The 15,705-nt window shown below is 46.3% G+C and overlaps 1 protein-coding gene across 1 annotated transcript in view; it reads right to left on the reverse strand.

Annotated features, from left to right (window-relative positions):
- The window catches only part of LOC310672923 (uncharacterized protein), a 28,761-nt gene that overhangs the window by 5,534 nt on the left and 7,522 nt on the right, over positions 1-15,705 (reverse strand). The window contains exons 7-12 of the mRNA XM_083430607.1: positions 13,396-13,901; positions 8,956-9,074; positions 5,955-6,417; positions 4,803-4,898; positions 3,078-3,308; positions 800-822 (exon numbers count right to left, since the gene is read on the reverse strand). Coding sequence (XP_083286733.1) covers positions 800-822; positions 3,078-3,308; positions 4,803-4,898; positions 5,955-6,417; positions 8,956-9,074; positions 13,396-13,901 — 1,438 coding nt within the window. The remainder of the gene's footprint in view (positions 1-799; positions 823-3,077; positions 3,309-4,802; positions 4,899-5,954; positions 6,418-8,955; positions 9,075-13,395; positions 13,902-15,705) is intronic.

Raw genomic sequence — 15,705 nt, forward strand, 5'->3', positions numbered from 1 at the left:
AAGAAAAGAAAAGGATGTGTGGAAAGATACCTCAGAGAGACTGGAGACAGAGGGGGGTGGGTATGTGTATTGGCAAGGAGGTAATTGCCCCTCAATAATTTTTTTTTTTAAAAATGTAATGAAATGTATATACAACTTAGTTTTTTTTAAAGCCTCTAAACCATGGGTAGGCAAACGAAGGCCCGAGGGCCGGATCCGGCCCAATTGCCTTCTAAATCCTGCCTGCGGACGGTCCAGGAATCAGCGTGTTTTTACATGAGTAGAATGTGTCCTTTTATTTAAAATGCATCTCTGGGTTTTTTGTGGGGCATAGGAATTTGTTCATTTTTTCCCTTCAAAATATAGTCCGGCCCCCCCCACAAGGTCTGAGGGACAGTGGACCGGCCCCCTGCTGGAAAAGTTTGCTGACCCCTGCTCTAAACAGTTTACATAACATAAAACATTCACAGGAAAACACCAATAAAATCAGCAGGCTTACAGAAAGATGTAGACACCCTAATAAAAATAATAAAACGGTCAAAACACAGATGAAATCAACAGTTTTAAAAACAAATAAACAAAATAAAATAGCGCAGTCGGACCCCCCTAAATAAGACATGTGAGGGCAAAATAGCAGCTCCATGTGACACCGGCATGCTGAAAACTATTCAGCAGCTACCTACAGCCCAGGAGAAAGAGAGTAAGAGTGTATCTCTCTCTCTCTCTCTCTCTCTCTCTCTCTCTCTCTCTTTCACACACACACACACACACACACACACAGAGGAATGTGATGGTTGGTGGTGCCAGTCAAGCCACTTACCGCTGCAAAAAGCTTTTAATATCCTGCAGGGGAAAAGAGAGAAGGAAGGGAGAAATCAGTGTTTGCAGCAATCCACATTACAATGACCCTTTCAGCATTGAGACTGGTGCCCTCTGGGAATAAGCTGGCAGGACTTGCCAAGCGCAGCCCACTCAAAAGCTGTAAGCCACCTTGAGTCCCACCAGGGAAAATGGCGGGGTATAAATAAATATATAAAAGTTTTTTTAAAAAGCAGTACATACATGGCTTTGGCCCTGTATACCTGAAGGAGTGTCTCCACCCCCATCGTTCAGCTCGGATACTGAGGTCCACCTCCGAGGGCCTTCTGGCAGTTCTCTCACTGTGAGAAGTGAAGTTACAGGGAACCAGGCAGAGGGCCTTCTCGGTGGTGGCGCCTGCCCTGTGGAACGCCCTCCCTTCAGATACCAAGGAGATAAAGAACTACAGAACTTTTAGAAGACATCTGAAGGCAGCCCTGTACAGTGGAACCTCGTGTTATGGATGGGATCCATTCCGGAGGCCCGTCCGTAACACGGAACTGATGCAAGCCGAAGTGCCGTGTCTGCGCATGCGCGGGGTGTGATTTAGTGCTTCTGCGCAGCCACGAGCAGCGAAACCCAGAAGTAACCCGTTCCAGTACTTCCGGGTTGCCACGGGACATGGTGCATGCTCTAGTTATCTCCCGCTTGGACTACTGCAATGCGCTCTATGTGGGGCTACCTTTGAAGGTGACCCGGAAACTGCAATTACCGTATTTTTCGCTCTATAAGACGCACCAGACCACAAGACGCATCTAGTTTTTGGAGGAGGAAAACAAGAAAAAAAAAATTCTGAATCTCAGAAGCCAGAACAGCGACAGGGATCGCTGCGCAGTGAAAGCAGCAATCCCTCTTGCTGTTCTGGCTTCTGGGATAGCTGTGCAGCCTGCATTCGCTCCATAAGACGCACACACATTGCCCCTTACTTTTTAGCAGGGAAAAAGTGAGTCTTATAGAGCAAAAAATACGGTAATTCAGAATGCTAGACTGGTGACTGAGAGTGGCTGCCGGGACCACATAACACCGGTCCTGAGAGATCTGCATTGGCTCCCGGTACGTTTCCAAGCACAATTCAAAGTGTTGGTGCTGGCCTTTAAAGCCCTAAACGGCCTCAGTCCTGTATACCTGAAGGAGCATCTCCACCCCCATCGTTCAGCCTGGACACTGAGATCCATCGCCAAGGGCCTTCTGGTGGTTCCCTCATTGTGAGAAGTGAGGTTACAGGTAACCAGACAGAGGGCCTTCTCGGTAGTGGCGCCCACCCTGTGGAACACCCTCCCTTCAGATCTGAAGGAAATAAGCAGCTATCCTATCTTTAAAGGACACCTGAAGGCAGCCCTGCTTAGGGAAGTTTTTAATATTTAATGCTGTATTGTTTTTAACATTCAATTGGGAGCTGCCCAGAGTGGCTGGGGAAACTCAGCCAGATGGGTGGGGTATAAAGAATAAATTAATAATATTAATCATAACAACAAGAAAACATGTAACCTGAAGCGGACACAACATGAGGTATGCCTGTATAGGGAAGTTTTTAATGGCTGGTATTTTACTGTGGTTGTTGGAAATTACTATAATTTGTTGGAAGCCACACAGAGTGGCTGGAGCAATCCAGATAGGTGGAAAATAAAGAATAAATTACTACAAATTATGTCTGAACTGTGTCCTTGAAATTTGGTGGTGTTATGTACTGAAGTTCTCACCCTGGGCCAGCAGGGGAATACTGTAGATAGTTATGCAAATAGGGGATCGAAAGTGATGTTCAGTGATTTCACTCGGTGTTTCAGCTCAGTGATTCAGCTCCGCTCAGAGGGTGGCTGCATCTGGCTGTGCTCTGATGTCCATCGATCCCACCTTCGTCGCCAGTGTTAAGTTGTGGGTGAACATATCAGACGACACAGCGATTCTTCAAACAGCTCTAGTTTATTCACAAGCCAGAACAGAACTGAACTGAAGGGTTCAGTCAGCCTGCTTATGTAGAGCTCCAGTACAATGTAATTGTAACAACTTTCTAAAACCATCCAATCACTGAACGTTACTTTCAATCCCCTATTTGCATAACTATCTACAGTATCCCCCTGCTGGCCCAGGGTGAGAACTTCAGTACATAACAGGTAGTGCCACTGACTTTCCTAAACCGGGCCCCTTTGTTTCTTGTGTGGGTGAAGGAGCCACACAATTGCACTGGAGCCAACCACGCGCTGACTGGAGAACAGCCCAGGCTGCTCCTTCTGCCATTTTACCTGCAGGAGTTCGCCAGCTGTCTGCTGTCGCTTCTTCTCCACCTCCCGGAGGAGGCACTCGAGGGCAAAGAGTTCGCCGGACAGCTGGGCCATGCGCTCGTCCCTCTTCCACCTGATCTCCATCTCCGCTTGTTTCAGCTGAGCCAGCATGAGCTTCTCTTGTTCCTCCAGGAACTGGCGCAGCTGCCTGAACTCAAGCAACGTCTTTTTCCTCTTTGCTTTCGTTTGCTTCTGAAATAAGCAGGCAGGGGAAGAAGAAAAGGAAGCACCTGTTAGGATATTTCCATTCCTCCTTAAAAAGGGAACAGGCTGTTGCGTGTCACAAGCCTGCGCACTTCCTGCTCACAGGGAGTTTCCGTTTTGTATATAGCTTTTGTTTCTGGCTGTTTTCCCTCGACACGGATGCAAGCAGTCATGTTTTTCCTTGGTTCTGACCAACGTTGAATAAAGCTGTAAATATGCTCTTCTGACAGCAGCAAGAATACTTATTGCAAAGTATTGGAAGACACAAGAGCTACCCACCCGGGAAGAATGGCAGATGAAGCTGATGGACTATATGGAAATGGCGGAAATGACTGGCAGAATCCGAGACCAGGGAGAAGAATCGATGGAAGAAGATTGGAAAAAAATTAAAGTATATTTACAGAAATATTGCAAAATTAATGAATGTTAGAAGAATATTGGAATGAAGTTACATGGTTTTAGCAGAAGTGTTATTAAGATTTATATTAATATTAATTGTTAATGCGCTAAAGTGGAAAATCTAAAGTTAAATTGAGTTAGGATAAATTATAGAACAAAAATTGAGAAAGAGGGAAAGGATTTGTTGAACTAGCTAATTTGAACTAGAATATAGCTAAATTGTGTTAGGATAAACTATAGAATAAAAATTGAGAAGAGGGAAAGGATTTGTTGAGCTAGCTAATTTGAACTAGAATACAAAAAAGGGAGTCGAGGAAACAAGCATATGAAAGATAATGAAATGAAATTTGGATGTGTTTTTAAATGTTTTAGTTTTTTTTTCTTGTTTTGTGGAATTGCTTTTTATTTTTATTTTTGATGCACTGTTTGTTAAATCTTTATTGTTTCTTTTTCTTTTTTTTCTTTTCCTTTTTGTAACTATTAAACATTTAATAAATATCATTTTTTTTAAAAAAAGCTCTTCTGGGTGAATCTTCCGTTGTGGAAACTCTGCGAAAAGGGTGTGCACGAGTCTTGGAATGTGTCTGAGGCTCGTGTCGCTAATTGACTGATACTGTTCCAACGGGAGACCAGGAGATCGTCCAGAGATGACGATGGAGGCCTGCCTGATTGCCTCTGTCTCCCTGGCAGTATCCCAACAGCCCCCCCCCCTCCAAATGCGCTCAGGGAGATCACCCCAGCCGCCCCACCTCAGGCCCATGCCAGCTCCTCACCCCATAATACAGTTGTACCTTGGATCTCGAACAGCTTAGTTGCCAAACCTTTTCGGCTCCCGAACGATCGAAAACCGGAAGTGACTGTTCCGGTTTTCGGACTTTTTTTTTGGAAGGCAAACGTCCAATGCGGCTTCCGATTGGCTGCCAGGAGCTTCCTGAATCCAATCAGAAGCCGCGCTTTGGTTTCCGAACGTTTTGGAAGTTGAACGGACTTCCGGAACAGATTCCGTTCGACTTCCAAGGTACGACTGTACAGATGTTAGCTAGTCCTAGCAGTCCTTCACTTCTCAATAAGAGCAACACTTACCAGCAAGACTTTGCTTTCCCTTTTGGTGTCTGCTTTGTATGACAGAACTCTCTCCCTCTCTTTCTTCAGAGTCTCCAGGGAGCTGTAGAGACGATCCTGAAAAGAAACAAGGAAATGTTAATTTAATATACGTGCAGGAATTGATTGGTGGATTGTTGTCTGAAAATAAATTAAGGGTTTGTTTTTTTAAAAAAAGCAAGTATATTATAATGTAAGGTTATTTGTAATGTTTGAAGTTAGACTAGGATTAACTGGGAATATGACGCAGCACCAAAGAGGTGTGTGGCATGGCATAGAAATCATTAGAAATGATTGACAAGTAATTTCAGTTATACTAACACATCCGGTGGGGCATGTGGGAAGTCAGATTCGGGGGGAAATGTTTAATTTGTTTAGATTAAATATTAAATTTGTTTTAATTTAATTTAATTTGTTTCAATTAGTGATCAATTTGGGGGGGGGGAATGAAAATCAATGAAAAAGATGTGTGCAAAGGAATGAGGAATTCCATTTTGGTCAACTCTTCATTCACTATATATTGTCAAATTAAAAATATCACTTAAAAAGACTTAAAGCATAGGCCAATTTAGGCCATCTTGAATTTTTCAGCTTTTACATTCCAAGAATGGGGGGTGTTAAAAAGTTTTAACATAACTAGGGGATTCAAAAGTTATTTTTGTTATTTTTGTTAAATTAATATTATTTGGTTTCGCTTGGTAAGTAATATGTGTGTGGCATGGCATAGAAATCATTAGAAATGATTGACAAGTAATTTCAGTTATATTGTTTTTATTATTATTATTATTATTATTATTATTATTATTATTATTATTAATTACTACCTGACATTTTCAGAAGGCAAAATTAGAAATCTGTGGTTTTCTGAAGCAGTTTATGTGCTGCTTCAACAAACATAGACTTACCCAGCTAATTGCCATCCACTCACTGAAAATTTTTGCAAAAATTAAGTTTCACCCCCTAAAATGACACTTCCTACTGGACTATGCCTGTAATCAGAGAATCTGATCACAGCAAAACCTGCAAGACTAGCTTGGGATTTATTATCCAGCAAAGGTTAACAAGAATCAACATGAGCTATATTTGGCATTCCCAAGAAAATGAAAAGGATGCCATTATCAAGTTATTTCCCACCTTGTACCCTTGGACAGACTCCTCCGGCGGAAGCAGTGTGTGTGTCCAATGTTCTTCAGATTCTTGACAAAGCTCACACACCAATTTCTCATCCTCTTTGCAGAACAGGCTGAGCTTTTCACTGTGGCTCTCGCACAGCTCCCTCTTCCCCAGATTCAGTGGCAGGAGTTTAATCCTTTCCACGATATTTGCCAGCTGCCAGTTTGCCCGGAACTTCCCTTTCTGGAGGATGGCGCTACAGACCGGGCACCTCAAGGTCCACAGGACGTTCCAGTTCACCGCGTGCTCCTTGATGCAACCCCAACAAAAGCTGTGGCCGCAGTCGACGCTCACGGGGTCTGTGAAATACTCTTTGCAGAGGGGACACCTGGCTTCCTCGACTATGTAAGCGGACGGCTGAGCTGAGGCCATGCTGGGCAGAGACCCTCGAAACCCCGTCGCTAAAGGATGTAGCTTGTGGGACCTGTTAAGAGAACAGCAGGATAGCAAGGGACTAGATAAGGAATAACTCTTGTGAGAGGATATTGTCTCCCATCCAACATGCATGTTATTTCTTTGTCAATTTTATTTGTAACCTGTTCCTCATTGTTCACACAATCCCAGAACAAGAGACAATATTAAAATGCAATGAAATAATATTTAGTTTAAATGCAACTACTGCATGCAACAGGGACGCGGGTGGCGCTGTGGGTTAAACCACAGAGCCTAGGACTTGCCAATCAGAAGGTCGGCGGTTCAAATCCTCGCAACGGGGTGAGCTCCCATTGCTCAGTCCCTGCTCCTGCCAACCTAGCAGTTCGAAAGCATGTCAAAGTGCAAGTAGATAAATAGGTACCGCTCCGGCAGGAAGGTAAACGGCGTTTCCGTGCGCTGCTCTGGTTCGCCAGAAGCGGCTTAGTCATGCTGGCCACATGACCCGGAAGCTGTACGCCAGCTCCCTCGGCCAATAAAGCGAGATGAGCACCACAACCCCAGAGTCGTCCGTGACTGGACCTAATGGTCAGGGGTCCTTTTACCTTTACCTTTACTGCATGCAACATGGATCCTGAACGCCTTGCGAGTCAAACGTTTTGTCTCCCGAATGCCGCAAACCCAGAAGTGAATGTTCCGGTTTGGAAACGTACTTTGGAACCCAAACGTCCGACGCAGCTTCTGATTGGCTGCAGAAGCTTCCTGCAGCCAATTGGAAGCCGTGCCTTGGTTTCCAAACGTTTTGGAAGTCGAACGGATGTCTGGAACAGATTCCGTTCAACTTCCGAGGTACCAGAATGGAGAACAATGCCTCTCTACATCTCTAGCACATCCCTCAAGATATACCTCTCAGATCTCCCTCTCTCTTCTTTCTCGAGGTTTGATGCACGTCTCCTGCTGTTGTTCGACTCTGGGGTTGCAGCACTCATCTCGCTTTATTGGCCGAGGGAGCCGGCGTACAGCTTCCAGATCATGTGGCCAGCATGACTAAGCCGCTTCTGGCGAACCAGAGCAGTGCACGGAAACGCCATTTACCTTCCCGCTGGAGTGGTACCTATTTATCTACTTGCACTGGTGTGCTTTCAAACTGCTAGGCTGGCAGGAGCAGGACCCGAGCAACGGGAGCTCACCCCATCGCGGGGATTCGAACCACCGACCTTCTGATCGGCAAGCTATTAAACAGGTGAAGAGTTCCAAGCACAGAAAATGGGGCCTGTGAAGGACCATCAGCTTTGCTATCTGGGGCTGATAAGAGCCGATGGTCAACAATGTCTGGAGGGTGCCAGGACGGCTGAAACTAAACACGAGGATGAAGTTTCTGATGGGAAGAGTAGTTCCGACAGCAAAATGATCTCCATCGGAAGGTGGTGGATTCTCCTTCCCTGGATGTTCTTAAGCAGCGGTTGAAGAGCTGTCTGTCATGGATGCTTTGGAAGATTCCTGTACTGCAAGGGGTTGGACTAGATGACCCTCAGGGTCCCTTCCCACGCTATGATTCTATGAAAATCGTGTACCCACAAATTCAGGGTTAGGATTTGAGTACCACCTGACTATAGCGAAAACATCTAAGCGGTTTGCAAGAAATATTAAACCAAATATTTAATTAAATAAGAAATGACAGTTGAAAACATTTATCAATAATAAGTCAAGATAGCATAATAATAATAATAATAATAGTAATAATAATAATAATAATAATTTATTTATACCCCACCCTTCCCAGTTCAGAAAACCGGGCTCAGGGCGGCTAACAACAAATTTAAAACACTTAATTGTTGCAACAAAAAACAGCATAAAATACAGTATAAAACGTGAATAACAATAAATTCAGAAATCAAAAATCAATTTTTTTTGGGGGGGGGGAATCCATCCAATAAACATTAGATGATCACTAGGGCTAGCTGGCTAAATTAGTCCTATTTGCATAGCTGTCAACGTTTTCCTTTTTTAAAGGGAAATTCCCTTATTCCGAATAGGATTCCTCGCAATAAAAGGGAAAAGTTGACAGCTATGCCTGTTTTGCCGGCGAAGAGACCAGGGGAGAATTAGCTGTGGGATCCCAGAGCGGGTAATCTTCATAAAAAGGGGAGGGGGAGGGAAGGAAGGAAGGGGAACAAAAGATCAGGCTAAGTTCAAATTGAAAGCCAGGCGGAATAGCTCTGTAACAGTGGCGTAGCGTGGGTTGTCAGCACCCGGGGCAAGGCAAGTAATTTGCGCCCCCCCCCCCCGCTGCCCTGTCCCTCCCCCAGATAGTCCCTTGCTCTCTCTCCCCGCACCGCACAGCACGCCTGGCACCCTCCCCTCCAGAGTGGCCGGCGACCCGGCGGCTCGGATCGGATTCGCACAGCCAGCACTGCAGTGAGAGAGAGTGAGTGAGCCAGGTAGGGGCAGAGAGCTGCGAGTGCGAGCGCACCCCCCCAGATGTTGCGCCCGGTGCGGCCGGCCCCCCCTGCACCCCCCAAGCTACGCCACTGCTCTGTAGGAATGGCTAAACAAATATATTTTAAGCGTATTCAGTGAAGGCACCTGCCTGGTGTCAATAGGTTTCACAATGAAAGCTGATCTGGAGATCTCCTGGAACAAATCCACCAGAACTGATTTCCTGCAATTAAGGAAGGCAAAGGGGAAAACAGTGCTTGCTTCAGGCAACTGTCATCTGACCTCCCCGCAAACAAACCAAGACAAACACTCTGCAGGTAACTGACAAAGCTTATCCCACCCAGGAAACAAAACAGAATGAATGCTCAGCAGCAGGTGACTGGAAGTTACCTATGGCCAGCGCCCTTGGCTTCTTTGCAGAGAATGAGCACACAAAGACCTCTTGTGATCAGCGCTGCTGGCCCACCAATCAGTGCATGGGTAGGCAAACTAAAGCCCGGGGGCCGGATCCGGCCCAATTGCCTTCTAAATCCGGCCCGCGGACAGTCCAGGAATCAGCGTGTTTTTACATGAGTAGAATGTGTGGTTTTATTTTAAGTGTATCTCTGGGTTATTTGTGGGGCATAGGAATTCATTCATATATTTTTTTATATAGTCCGGCCCCCCCACAAGGTCTGAAGGACAGTGGACCAGCCCCCTGCTGAAAAACTTTGCTGACTCCTGAATCAGTGTGCAAATTGGGCAGTGTTGTTTAGTCGTGTCCAACTCTTTGTGACCCCATGGACCAGAGCATGCCAGGCACTCCTGTCTTCCACGGCCTCCCGCAGCTTGGTCAAACTCGTGTTCATAGCTGTCCAACCATCTCGTCCTCCGTCGTCCCCTTCTCCTTGTGCCCTCCATCTTTCCCAACATCAGGGTCTTTTCCAGGGAGTCCTCTCTTCTCATGAGGTGGCCAAAGTATTGGAGCCTCAGCTTCAGGATCTGTCCTTCCAGTGAGCACTCAGGGCTGATTTCCTTCAGAATGGAGAGGTTTGATCTTCTTGCAGTCCATGGGACTCTCAAGAGTCTCCTCCAGCACCATAATTAAAAAGCATCAATTCTTTGGCGATCAGTCTTCTTTATGGTCCATCTCTCACTTCTATACATCACTACTGGGAAAACCATAGCTTCAACTATACGGACCTTTGTTGGCAAGGTCTCTGCTTTTTAAGATTTCTTTCAAACTGTTCTTAACCTGAATCACCACTTTAGCTAATGGGGCCTCCCGCTGCAGCCATGCCACTGGAGCCCGATTTCTGTTCTCATCATGAAGCAAAGTTCTGAACCGTATGTAACCCGAGGTATCACTGTACTGAGAAGGCCCCCTGTCTGGTTCCCTGTAACCTCACTTCTCGCAATGAGGGAACCACCAGAAGACCCTCAGTGCTGGATCTGAGTGTCCGGGCTGAACGATGAAGGTGGAGACGATATACAGGACTGAGGCCGTTTAGGGCTTTAAAGGTCAGCACCAACACTTTGAATTGTGCTTGGAAATGTACTGGGAGCCAATGCAGATCTCTCAGGACCGGTGTTATGTGGTCCCAGCGGCCACTCCCAGTCACCAGTCTAGCTGCCGCATTCTGGATTAATTGCAGTTTCCGGGTCACCTTCAAAGGTAGCCCCACGTAGAACGCATTGCTGTTCCAAGCGGGAGATAACTAGAGCATGCACCACTTTGGCAAGACAGTTTATATTCCACCCCTTCGCCCAAGAAGCTCAAGGTAGAATGCATGGCTCTCTGCACCCTCAACTGAATCCCCACAGCAGCCTTGCAAGGTAGGCCACTTGAGGGGGTCACCCTGTGAACTTTGTGGTGCACTGTGGGTTTGAACCCTGGCTTCTTGGGTCACTGCACTCGGAAGCAGAAATATGAATTCACCCTAAGAAATTGCTCAGCAGGTGAACCCACCGTTAATGATAATGGTTTAATTTCCTGAGCCAGGAATTTTTACTTATGTTAAATGTACTTTTCACATGGGCTTTTTCTCCTCTGGCAGTAGCTCTCATATGATTGGCTGACTGTGAGTCACATGAGAGAGGCATTCCGTTTTGTTGTGTCTGTTATTCCAGTAACTGTCGTTTTTTAAACTGCTTTCTCTTTGTGTATGTGAGAGGGGCTGGCTGCTGAGAGAGGCGATGTTGTGTCACTGATCTGTCTGATGTGAAACGGACAGAGGAAGATCCCAAAACATTTAATAGGGAGAAACCTGTGCAGGAGCTCTCTGTAAGGAACAAAGAGAATACTGCTGAGGTGAAAGTAAAACTCTGGTTCAAGTCCCAACAGTTATGTACTTAAGTCTAAGTAAGAAGACTTCAGTCTACAATTCAAGTGGGAACATACCCATGTTTGAATAAGCATGAGATTGTAAATATATTCTTCTCATATGTTAATGACCATTTGGATCCCTTCCAGTCGGGATTCAGGCCTCATCATGGGGCTGAAACTGCCTTGGTCACAAAGGTGAGAGCTGTTTCCTAGTTCTGCTGGATCTCTCAGCGGCGTTTGATACCATCGACCATAACATCCTTCTGGACCGTCTTGAGGGGCTGGGAGCTGGGGGCACTGTTATACAATGGTTCTGCTCCTTCCTCCTGGGCCGTGTTCAGAAAGTGGTGTTGGGGGATGAGTGTTCAGACCCCAGGGCTCTCACTTGTGGGGTGCCTCAGGGTTCTGTCCTCTCCCCCATGCTTTTTAACATCTACATGCAGCCGCTGGGAGAAATCATCAGGGGGTTTGGGCTGGGTGTTCATCAGTATGCGGATGATACCCAGCTCTAACTCTCTTTTAAATCAGAACCAGTGAAGGCGGTGAAGGTCCTGTGTGAGTGTCTGGAGGCGGTTGGAGGATGGATAGTGGCGAACAGATTGAGGTTGAATCCTGTCAAGACAGAAGTACTGTTTTTGGGGGACAGGAGACGGGCGGGTGTGGAGGACTCCTTGGTCCTGAATGGGGTAACTGTGCCCCTGAAGGACCAGGTGCACAGCCTGGGAGTCAATCTGGACTCACAGCTGTCCAGGGCAGCTGTTTACCAGCTCCATCTGGTACGTAGGCTGAGACCCTATCTGCCTGCGGACTGCCTCGACAGAGTGGTGCATGCTCTGGTTATCTCCCACTTGGACTACTGCAATGCACTCTACGTGGGGCTACCTTTGAAGGTGACCTGGAAACTGCAATTAATCCAGAATGCGGCAGCTAGACTGGTGACTGGGAGCGGCTGCCGAGACCATATAACACCGGTCTTGAAAGACCTACATTGGCTCTCAATACGTTTCCGAGCACAATTCAAAGTGTTGGTGCTGACCTTTAAAGCCCTAAACGGCCTCGGTCCAGTATATCTCTGAAGGAGCGTCTCCACCCCCATTGTTCTGTCCGGACACTGAGGTCCAGCGCCGAGGGCCTTCTGGCGGTTCCCTCACTGCGAGAAGCCAAGTTACAGGGAACCAGGCAGAGGGCCTTCTCAGTAGTGGCGCCCTCCTTGTGGAATGCCCTCCCACCAGATGTCAAAGAGAACAACAACTACCAGACTTTTAGAAGACATCTGAAGGCGGCCCTGTTTATGGAGGCTTTTAATGTTTGATGTAGTACAGTATTTTAATAAAAAAAATTTGGAAGCTGCCCAGAGTGGCTGGGCAAGCCCAGCCAGATGGGCAGGGTATAAATAATAAATTATTATTATTATTATTATTATAATGAAAGCAAACTTCTTCTGAATATTCTGGACACTGTATAGTCTTTACAAAAAAGCTATCAATCACCTAGAAGTTATTTAGCTTCTTAGATGTAAGCTGCTCTGTTACATTGGATATCATCAAAATTTGTGGAATCCCCTCCCCCGACAGTGATGCATATTTATTTATTTTATATCCCATCTCTATTTATCTCCCTGTGATCATGGGGTTCCTTGGAGGAACGGGTGTGTGCAGTATATGCTGTTTTCCTAAGTCTGAAATGAAACATGAGAAATAGGAAGCAAAACCTTTAATAAAATTAAACATCTCAACCACATGAAATACACCCCAGTGTCAGCTGGTATAATTAAAGCAAAAGTGCTCCTTAGAAATCTATAGATGGAACTGCCTAATCCTTAACTTCCAATTATACTAGGGGCCATATTTGTATAAATGGAAATGTCTCACCACCCCCTAGAATTTGCCCTGTCCTCTCACAATAACTTTAATTTAGCAGGCTCTTCATTTCCAGAGGGGACACTGATGTAGAAAACCACCTCAGTGACTCTGAACAGAATGAAAGAAGACTGGCTTTTTAGTTTTTGCATTTCAGGAGCTGCCTCAAGATATTAATGTTCTTTCCAAGCCAGATTTGCAGATGAGCAATTGGCTGGTACTTGTGTCAATCATGATACACCTTCCCATTTTCAGGCCGGTGACATGGACGGTAACGATTGGGTGACTCTTGTGTCAGTTAGGACACCAACCTGTTGGCCCTCCCTACTCACTACACGAGTAGTGCAGGAGCTAAGCAAGCAAGCAAAATAATAACAATAATAAACCTGTTTGGATGTACGTCTTCTGTCTGTGCTGTCCTCCCTTAGTCGGAGAGGGTCAGGTGGGCTTTACGGGGCACCCAAAACAAGGGCAGGAGGGTCTCTCCTGAGAAGGGGGGTGCTGAGAATGTGTAGAGGAGGGCCGCCCTATCTGCATCGTAAAAGGACACCCGTCCCCCTTCACAGTTCAGGGCCACTCGGATCCTCTCAGGCTCCTTGCGCAGGGTCATAGTAGCGTGGGAGGAGGCCTTGTATTCTCCTGCCCACTTCCCCAGACCCCAGACCCCTTCCTCAGGACCAAACGTGATCTGACCCTTCCTCTTCACAGACTTCCTGGCCACCCCCACAGCCCAGCCCCCCTCACTCCCCACAACGACCTCCCAGAAATGTCTTCCGCCTGTGAACCCCTCGCCTCCCAGGACATAGGGATGCTTGTCGAATCTCTCGCAATTGTTGGGCAGATCTTGTTCCTCGTCGCCAAATCTCACTCCCTTGCGATCCTCAGACAGGATGAGGTGGGGATGGGCTGTGTCTGGATCCAGAGTTACGTTTTCTGTGGGAGCAGATGGGGAAAGGGAAGAGAGACAGGCTTATGTGTTGACACGTGACAGGAACAGCATTTCCTCCCAAATTAACAGGGCTTCTAAGCACTTCATTTGGAAACGAGATGCTTAAAAAAGAACAATTCACATTTACACAAGGCTTTTTAGTTCTTCAAAGCACTTCACATTGTGTTATCTACAGTTGTACCTCGGGTTAAGAACTTAATTCGTACTGGAGGTCCGTTCTTAACCTGAAACTGTTCTTAACCTGAGGTACCACTTTAGCTAATGGGGCCTTCCGCTGCCGCCACACGATTTCTGTTCTCATCCTGAAGCAAAGTTCTTAACCCGAGGTACTATTTCTGGGTTAGTGGAGTTTGTAACCTGAAGCGTCTGTAACCTGAGGTACCACTGTAGTTATAAACCTTACAAAGACCCTTAAGGCAAATCTGTATTATTATCCCCATTTTTCAGATAGGAGGACTGAGGGTGACATAGAACAGCTTGTCTAAGGCCAATCGGTGAGTAGGTGGCAAAGGGGAGATTCAAAGCAGGGAGTCCCTGATTCGTAGCTCAATCTTTTCAGCCAACGTTCCAGCAAAGACCTCGCTTGAAACCTCAGGAAAAACTGGCAACGAAAGATATCCTCCTTGTGAGCATGACCCGGGTTTCAATTATTCATGTAAAATACTTTCTAACCTGCCGTTTGAGGCACAAAGAAATACAACAGAGCTATTTCTGTGTTTTCCCACTTATGAAAATGGGGGGTCGTGGATTACTTAGCCTCTCTCGACACTCCCCCCAAGTGAAGTGGCCAGTTTGAGTCTCTGAAAGCTCCTATTTGGGTGACTAGCTCCCAGGTTATGTGGCTGGGCTTGGGCATTTTATTGCCAAAATCCAGTTCTGGAGGGAGCAAGTCTTGATGCTTCCTTTAATGCACCTTTTCCAGCTGTTGGAATATCCCTTTTGTTGGTGCCCAGCACTAGGCCAAGCTGAACTTCTGCCTCCACATCCAGCAATTTCTCCCCCATGTTGACTTCAATGTCTAAAATCCTTGGTAGAGGACAAGGATCCTGAGATCACGTTAAGGGTAGCCAAATTCTGTGCAATTTCCATAAAACTTAGGGAACAAGCTGTGCTATCATAATGATTAAGGTTTTAATTTTAGGTTATACAGTGGTACCTCGGGTTAAGTACTTAATTCGTTACGGAGGTCTGTTCTTAACCTGAAACTGTTCTTAACCTGAAGCACCACTTTAGCTAATGGGGCCTCCTGCTGCTGCCGCACCGCCGGAGCACGATTTCTGTTCTCATCCTGAGGTAAAGTTCTTAACCTGAGGTAATATTTATGGGTTAGCGGAGTCTGTAACCTGAAGCATATGTACCTGAAGCGTATGTAACCCGAGGTACCACTGTATGCTAGTGACTTAGTTTTAATTTATATATTTTTTAATGGTTGCTATATCTGTATTGTCTCTGTTATAAGGTAAAGGGACCCCTGACCATTAGGTCCAGTCATGGCTGACTCTGGGGTTGTGGCGCTCATCTTGCTTTATTGGCCGAGGGAGCTGGTGTACAGCTTCCGGGTCATGTGGCCAGCATGACTAAGGCGCTTCTGGCAAACCAGAGCAGCGCATGGAAATGCCGTTTTACCTTCCTGCTGGAGCGGTACCTATTTATCTACTTGCACTTTGACGTGCTTTCGAACTGCTAGCTTGGCAGGAGCAGGGACCGAGCAATGGGAGCTCACCCCGTCGCAGGGATTCGAACCACCGACCTTCTGATCGGCAAGTCCTAGGCTCTGTGGTCCCTGTT

Source organism: Podarcis tiliguerta (genome assembly GCF_965153285.1).
Source record: "Podarcis tiliguerta genome assembly, chromosome: 2".
NCBI classification, from domain to species: domain Eukaryota; kingdom Metazoa; phylum Chordata; class Lepidosauria; order Squamata; family Lacertidae; genus Podarcis; species Podarcis tiliguerta.